The sequence below is a fragment of the Rutidosis leptorrhynchoides genome, chromosome 3 (assembly GCF_046630445.1).
Source record: "Rutidosis leptorrhynchoides isolate AG116_Rl617_1_P2 chromosome 3, CSIRO_AGI_Rlap_v1, whole genome shotgun sequence".
Taxonomy (NCBI): domain Eukaryota; kingdom Viridiplantae; phylum Streptophyta; class Magnoliopsida; order Asterales; family Asteraceae; genus Rutidosis; species Rutidosis leptorrhynchoides.
In genome coordinates, this window is record NC_092335.1 from 407,300,914 (window position 1) to 407,309,830 (window position 8,917).

At 38.4% G+C, this 8,917-nt stretch overlaps 1 protein-coding gene across 1 annotated transcript; it reads left to right on the forward strand.

The window, feature by feature from the left end:
- The first annotated feature begins 2,593 nt into the window (after positions 1-2,593).
- On the forward strand, positions 2,594-7,631 carry LOC139897753 (uncharacterized). The gene is made up of 3 exons (XM_071880446.1): positions 2,594-4,064; positions 4,846-7,221; positions 7,325-7,631. Exons 1-2 carry the CDS (start codon positions 2,753-2,755, stop codon positions 7,185-7,187), a joined length of 3,654 nt encoding a protein of 1,217 aa, XP_071736547.1. The 5' UTR covers positions 2,594-2,752; the 3' UTR covers positions 7,188-7,221; positions 7,325-7,631.
- The last annotated feature ends 1,286 nt before the right edge of the window (positions 7,632-8,917 follow it).

Consider the following 8,917-nt stretch of genomic DNA (forward strand, 5'->3'; position numbering starts at 1 on the left):
ACCAGACCGGCCTAAGCCCTTTCTGGCTGGCTAGCGTTTTTGGGCCAAAAATGGATCAAGCTATTTTTGGTCCCAGTTTTGGTAGATAAATATCGAATCTTTATTATGCTATTACTTGTAGACATTTTCTGATATGGAGCAGTTTTTCTGTCCCATTTGTGGATGGTTCATTAAATGGTCTGTCCCAAGCCGTTAATTTGGCCCAACTGTTTCTGGTGGCAATTTTGGTGGTTCCTCAGGAGTGTCTGGCCCAATGTTTCACTGGGCCGTTTTCTAGACACACGTCTTTTTTTTGGCCGTTTGTGGTGTTGATTCAGGCTTGTGTCCTGGTCGTAACTTAGCCATCAAGGTCGTTAACTTGAGGTTCACCGTTTTTGCATTTTCTTCGATTTAAGCTCATTCTGTTTGATTCTTTTTGCGTTGCCTTCGTAATTGCTCGATCTACATAATAAAGCAAATAAGTTCTATTTTTCTGATAAAGTTGATTAATTAATATTAAATGGGGTAAATATCCGGGTAAAACGTGACATATTGTTTAATAATGTTTAATGTTCGAATGCTAGGCTAAAACACCATTGGGTGTTGGTTTAGGTAACGGGGATTTGAAACTGTAATCGTATGAATAAGATTGTAAAAGTTAAGCCGACGGCTGGTTTCCCTTAGCCGTAACCTAGTCGGCGAATGAAAACCTTAAAAAAACCATGAAAGTGTCTAGGTCTAGCCGGAGGCCGTCTATGGTTTTTCTAGCAATTTTGTTTGTTTTAAATTGCCATTCGGTGGCTGCCTATTGCCAGTCGGCTGCTTTCTTTGGTCAGACTACAGCTGAGTTTAGAACAGAAGGGTTTTGAAACCGTCTAGAAAAAGGTATTTCCAATCGGTGGTTGTCTATGGATAGCCGGTGATGTACTTGTTCTTAATCTAGCCGGTGGTTGAGTGACGTCAGCAGGCGACTGCACTGCACATGATCTGAAGACATAAACTTGGTTTTCGAGTGAGTTTTCTTAAATATGCTTTCTAGCCTGATTAAATTTACTCGCTGTTTTCTGTTCTAATTCGTGTTTGCATGCATAGACGATTGTATTGAGTTAGTACATCAATAACTCGTACAATTAATTTCACTATTTGTATATCGTAATTCTTGACGGATGATCTGTCATTTTATGTTTGCATTTTTGATATAACATACAGTAAGGGTGACGTGTTGCAAATGAGGCATTGTATACTAATAATGTCAGATCATCTGTCTGTATCGCAACATATAAAAATTTGGAGTAGGTAATTTAGTATCTTAATCTTAATATAATTTTAATTGAACTAAATATAATAATAATAATAATAATAATAATAATAATAATAATAATAATAATAATAATAATAATAATAATAATAATAATAATAATAATATATAATATAACATAATAGTATATAATAATAATAATAATAATAATAATAATAATATAATAATAATAATAATAATAATAATAATAATAATAATAATAATAATAAGGCAGTCATTAACTTGTATAATTAGAGAAGGAGTTTGTTTCTTTGCTAAAGCGGGTTCATAAGAGTTCGATGGCGCAAGATGTTAGTGCCGGTGCTGCTGCTCATATTTTTACTACGATAGGTTTTGCTATTGCTAGAGGTGTGGGGGCTCAGATTGTCTCTAGGCTTCCCACTAATTTTTTGTAAGTTTTAAAACTTTTAAGTTTTTTTTTTATTTTTATTATTATAATAATAATAATAATAATAATAATAATAATAATGAATTTGCTAACGACGGCTATTAAGGCAGTCATTAACTTGTATAAATCGTGTTGTAAATAGCGTTGTGATTGATTATTTAATGATAGTTATGTAAATTTACAATAAATTTATGCACATTAACGATAGTATTAAGAACCGTTATTAGTATAATAAATAATAAATAATAATAAGCATTTTATTATATATTAACTTACTTATGATCACCTGTATATTAATCATATCTTTCGTTGTATGACCGGCCTAATCAAGAAACACATACATAATTACATAATACCAGCTATAATTCATAGTAATTAATAACTATAATTATAATTATAATTATAATTTGAAATGGTCAGGTAAAAGTTCTCAATTAACATAATTTAATTCACAAGCAAGGGTCTAATACACGTCTCAACAATTTAGGGTCGTATGTGAAAATAAAATGAGCCCTTATGGCCTCATAAAAGTTAAATTTTTCAGAACAGACGCCCTTGAGGCCTAAGATAATACATAGACGATATATCGAGTCTCTGTCTCTATTCTTTTCTCTAGATAATTAACCAATAACAAGTATATATGTATTCTTTCTTTTTTTTTGAACAATAATAAGTATGTATTCTTTTCTTTGTAAGTGAAAGGAAACGTGTTTTTTGAAGAGGGACGAATTAAACGTCTTAAAGATACAAAGCATTTTCATTTTGGAACCACATGTTGACAGTTGATTTAGTCATCAAAAATTATAAACTACATATACTTTATATATACAATTGTTATGGTGGCCAAAACATGCCCTTAAAATAACATTGTGTCCCAGCTGTATTGAATCCGTTAACTTCATTTTTAATAACAAAAATGTGTATTACAGTTTTGCCTGACAGCTTCCCTTTAACTACTATTCTCATTGTCTTTCTACTATAAATATTCCCCATACTTTACTCTCCAAAACATCACCTTCCACTACCACCACCACCACCCTCTCCTCATCCCTTCTTCACCGGTCAACATGAGAGTTACCGGCGGCCCTTTTCGGGCACGTCTATGGCCTATAGTCATTGCACTTACAATATTTGGCGTTGCTAATGTTCTAACTGTTTCGGCTGACCAGCCTTATATGTATTCTTCTCCACCTCCTCCTTATGTATACAAATCTCCACCCCCGCCTTCACCTTCTCCACCACCACCATATGTTTACAAGTCTCCACCACCTCCGTCACCGTCTCCACCTCCACATTCACCACCACCACCGTATGAGTACAAGTCTCCACCACCACCGGTTCATTCACCACCACCACCGTATGAGTACAAGTCTCCACCACCACCAGTACACTCACCGCCACCACCTTATGAGTACAAGTCTCCACCTCCACCAGTACACTCACCGCCACCACCGTATGAGTACAAGTCTCCACCACCACCGGTTCATTCACCACCACCACCACCGTACGAGTACAAGTCTCCACCTCCACCAGTACACTCACCACCACCACCGTATGAGTACAAGTCTCCACCTCCACCAGGACACTCACCACCACCGTATGAGTACAAGTCTCCGCCACCACCAGTTCATTCACCACCTCCACCATACGAGTACAAATCTCCACCTCCACTAGTACATTCACCACCACCACCATATGAGTACAAGTCTCCACCACCACCGGTTCATTCACCACCACCACCATACGAGTACAAATCTCCACCTCCACCGGTACATTCACCACCACCACCATATGAGTACAAGTCTCCACCTCCACCAGTACATTCACCACCACCACCATATGAGTACAAATCTCCCCCACCACCAGTAAAGTCACCACCACCACCATATGTGTACAAGTCCCCACCTCCACCGGTGCATTCACCACCACCACCACCACCATATGAGTACAAATCTCCCCCACCGCCAGTAAAGTCACCACCACCACCGTACTACTACAAGTCTCCACCACCACCACCGGTGCATTCTCCGCCACCACCGTATTACTACAAGTCTCCACCACCACCAGTACATTCTCCACCCCCACCGTATTACTACAAGTCACCACCACCCCCAGTGCACTCTCCACCACCACCATACTACTATAAATCCCCACCTCCACCAGTTCATTCTCCACCACCACCGTATTACTATAAGTCTCCACCACCACCAACCAAATCTCCTCCTCACTACTACTACACTTCACCACCACCACCAACCCCATACCACCCACACCCTCACCATCACAAAGTGATCGTAAAAGCTGTCGGTAAAGTTTACTGCTATAGCTGTTATGACTGGAAATACCCAATCAAATCCCATGCCAAACACCATCTCAAAGGTACAAGCTTTTACTTTTACATTATATGTTAATTTATTATTTATTATCTAACAAGAAATTAGCTCGTAAACGTTGATGGTTGACCCATGTTATTATCCGAGTTTTCACATGCATAAATTAATATATAGATCAAGGCAAAAACATGGGGACAATTTAAAACATAAAATCATTATTGAAACTTGAAACGGTAATTAAATTATTATTCGTATTCAAAAAAATATATATAAGTATTTTAATAGTATTTTATTTCTTTTACAATAATAAATCTCAAAGTGTACAATATTTTACAAGTTATGCATATAAGTTGATAAACTTTCATATTAGGACGTATTCATTTATTTAGAACTATAATTACTTTTGGATAATAATGAAAAAATCGTTAATAGCTTCTTGCTGTCACGTTATTCAAATTCAAATTGTAATAAATATGTTCTTTATCTTTATGAAAAGTTATAACTTTACAGGAATGAATGTCTACCCATTATTTTTGTAAAAAGTAAAAAAAAATTGCATCCACGACTTTTCTTGATAAAAGGAATATATTAAGTAATTTACTATTTATTATATATTATATATTGTAATATAAATATAAATATAAATATAAATATAAATATAAATATAAATATAATGTAATAATACATAGTTAATCAATAAGTTGAGTAGACTATCATGTTTGAATTTGATAAGTATTGAATTATAGGGAGATCAATAATTGATGTGAGTTGTTAAAGTTTGACATAAAGAACCACCATTTGACATATTTTATATATGTTTTGTAAAGGTGCTGTTGTGGAGGTCACATGCAAGGCTGGTAAGAAAGAAATAGTTGCATATGGAAAGACCAAAATCAATGGCAAATATGCAATTACTATTGAAGATTTTGACTATTCCAAATATGGAGGCGCTGAAGCTTGTGTTGCTAAACTTCATATGGCACCTAATGGTACCAAATGTAGTATCCCCACAAATCTCCATGGGGGTTTAAAGGGTGCCCAACTTAAAGTCAAATCCAAGACACATTATGAAGTTGTACTTTCAAGTAAACCATTTGCTTATGCTCCTAAAACCCCATTCAAGATTTGCGAGAAACCAAAGCCAACGCCTACTCCAACTCACTACTACAAATCTCCACCACCACCAACACCCTCTTACATGTACAAGTCTCCACCACCACCACCACCACCACCACCACCAACTCCACACCCAACACCCTATTACTATAAATCACCTCCCCCACCAGTTAAATCACCACCTGCTCCATATTACTACACATCCCCTCCACCCCCCGTTAAGTCCCCACCTATTCCATATCACTACATTTCACCACCACCACCAGTTAAATCACCGCCAGCACCTTACTATTACACCTCACCCCCACCACCAGTGAAGTCCCCAACTCCACCATACCATTACACTTCACCTCCACCACCGGTTAAATCACCAGCTGCTCCATACTACTACACATCACCGCCACCACCTGTTAAGTCACCACCAACTCCTTATCACTACACTTCACCACCGCCACCAGTTAAGTCACCACATGCACCATACTATTACACCTCACCCCCACCACCGGTGAAGTCCTCACCACCTCCATACCACTACACTTCACCCCCACCACCAGTGAAATCGCCACCACCTCCATACCACTACACTTCACCCCCACCACCGGTGAAGTCGCCACCTCCACCATATCATTACACTTCACCTCCACCACCGGTTAAGTCACCACCCCCACCATACCAGTATATTTCACCACCACCACCAGTTAAGTCACCACCTGCACCTTACTATTACACCTCACCCCCACCACCAGTGAAGTCCCCACCCCCACCATACCACTACACTTCACCACCACCACCGGCTAAATCTCCACCACCACCATACCATTACACTTCACCTCCACCACCGGTTAAGTCTCCACCCCCTCCATACCATTACACTTCACCTCCACCGCCAGTGAAGTCCCCACCCCCAACATACCACTACACTTCACCCCCACCACCAGTTAAGTCCCTACCCCCACCATACCATTACACATCACCTCCACCACCGGTGAAGTCGCCACCCCCACCATACCACTACACTTCACCACCGCCGCCAGTTAAGTCACCACCAGCACCTTACTTTTACACCTCACCCCCACCACCAGTGATGTCCCCACCCCCACCATACCATTATACTTCACCTCCACCGCCAGTAAAATCCCCACCCCCACCATACCACTACACTTCACCCCCACCACCAATGAAGTCCCCACCCCCACCGTACCACTACACTTCGCCTCCACCACCAGTTAAGTCCCCACCCCCACCATACCACTACACTTCGCCTCCACCACCTGTAAAGTCCCCACCCCCGCCATACCACTACACTTCACCTCCACCACCGGTGAAGTCCCCACCACCTCCATACCACTATACTTCACCTCCACCTCCAGTTAAATCTCCACCCCCACCATACCACTACACTTCACCCCCACCGCCAGTGAAGTCACTACCCCCACCATACCATTACACTTCTCCTCCACCACCAGTTAAATCTCCACCCCCACCATACCACTACACTTCACCTCCACCACCGGTAAAATCCACACCCTCGCCATACCACTACACTTCACCTCCACCACCGGTGAAGTCCCCACCACCTCCATACCACTATACTTCACCTCCACCTCCAGTTAAATCTCCACCCCCACCATACCACTACACTTCACCCCCACCACCAGTGAAGTCACCACCCCCACCATACCATTACACTTCACCTCCACCACCAATTAAGTCTCCACCTCCGCCATACCACTACACTTCACCTCCACCACCGGTGAAGTCCCCACCTCCACCATATCACTACACTTCACCTCCACCGCCAATTAAATCCCCACCACCGCCATACCACTACACATCACCTCCGCCACCAGTTAAGTCTCCACCCCCTCCATATAAATACACTTCACCTCCACCACCGGTTAAGTCTCCTCCCCCTCCATATCAATACACTTCACCTCCACCACCGGTAAAGTCCCCACCCCCACCATACCACTACACATCACCTCCTCCACCAGTAAAATCACCTCCTCCAGTCTACATGTACACTTCGCCACCACCCCCAGTACATTATTAGACTCTCATAAAGTCATTATTCGTACTACCATATTGTAAGTGTACTAATATCCTTTTTCGCATTGTTGCCTATTAGTAAGCTATTACTATACTATAATCTAGTAACACATTATTAACAATTCATAATTATCTTTTCAGGTTTTAATTTAAGTATCATTTCAATAAAGATGGCTCCTCAAAGAGATGTTTGAAAACTAGTTCATCGACGCCCATTCCTTTAAATAAGGTCTTCAATGAAGTACTTCAGAGCTCTTATCTTATGATTATTATTTATTATGACCAAAATAACAAAAGAAAATCTAAAAATATAATCCGTTACCATTGGAAGTGGGTGACAAAAGTGTTGGGCTTTGATTGTTGTAATTTCTTATTTTTTTCCCCTCCAATTTTTATCATTGTATAAATAGGTAGATAATATTATTTATTAATATTAATATGAATATGATTGGGTTTAAATTTACTTCTTATTCTGATTCTTATGCTTGCTGTCTCTTCCTCTTCTATTGTTTTATGCGTTACTACTTAATAGTGAGCAATCTCTTTCAAAGTTATTACAAATTAACCTGAACATAAGATGCATACATACAAAAGTTGATTTAACTGAAGAACTGACATGATTATACATTTGACTCAGTTATTAAAGTATACAAAAAATATATTATCTTCTAACTATTCCTTAAAATAAATAATACTGAAATTATTATGAGATCTTTTGTATAAATAATAATGAAATTATTATGAGATCTTTTGTTAACTTTTGATATGATTATACATCCACGTACGTACATCATACCATGATCATTATTATTAGTTTAATTTGGAAGATGAACTGCTCCATTGTAGACAATGATTGAAGGAATTGAATTTTGAATGAAAGAAGCAGGTGATAATTAATTAATACTAACTACTCCCATTATGATTTAATGTTACCAACTTTTTATGTCTTATTTTCTTGATCTTATCTTGTGGTGTGTAGAGATGAACTTCAAGGTTGTATGTTCACCCTATATTAGCCAAATATTGAATTCGTAAATAAAAATCTAACTAGTAGAAAGTTGTTCACGACACGTACTCGATCTTAACATTCAACAGGTCATTAATGACTGATAAAGCTAAAACAAGCAATGAAAATCTATGTGAGATGCTGATAAATCAGATATCAAATATTCTGATTAAATAATTATAATAATGTCAACGTCGATTAAAAAGGACTTATGGTTTAACATGTCCCTATAATATATAAAAAGCTACTCAAATACCTAAGCTTAAGATGTACCTATAGTATATAAAAAGCGATTTTTAATGTTCCTAAGTTTAGTTCTCTAAAGTATGTGAATCATGTCGTTTGGAATTTGAAACTTTCAGGTCAATATATACGAAAACTGAAGGTAATTCATTTTGTTACTGTTAATGGAAACTTTTAGTGCATTTTTGGTTTAATTCATTTTTAGTGCATTTTTGTTTTGTTTAGATGATTGCATATTGATTAATATAGTGATGGTGATTATGTTAAATAATCACAAATTATATACATACATCAAAATCGTGTAACGGACAAATCAACAAGAGTAAGAGTGAAAATGTCGACCAACTTAATTTTGGACGATCCATGGTCATACCGTGGATCGACAATGTTCTACTGTTCTGGGACATCAAGTTTTTTTGTTGGGTTATTGTTCAGATCAAACAAATCAAAAACTAGTATATTGCGTAATCATTTAATTTAAGTCA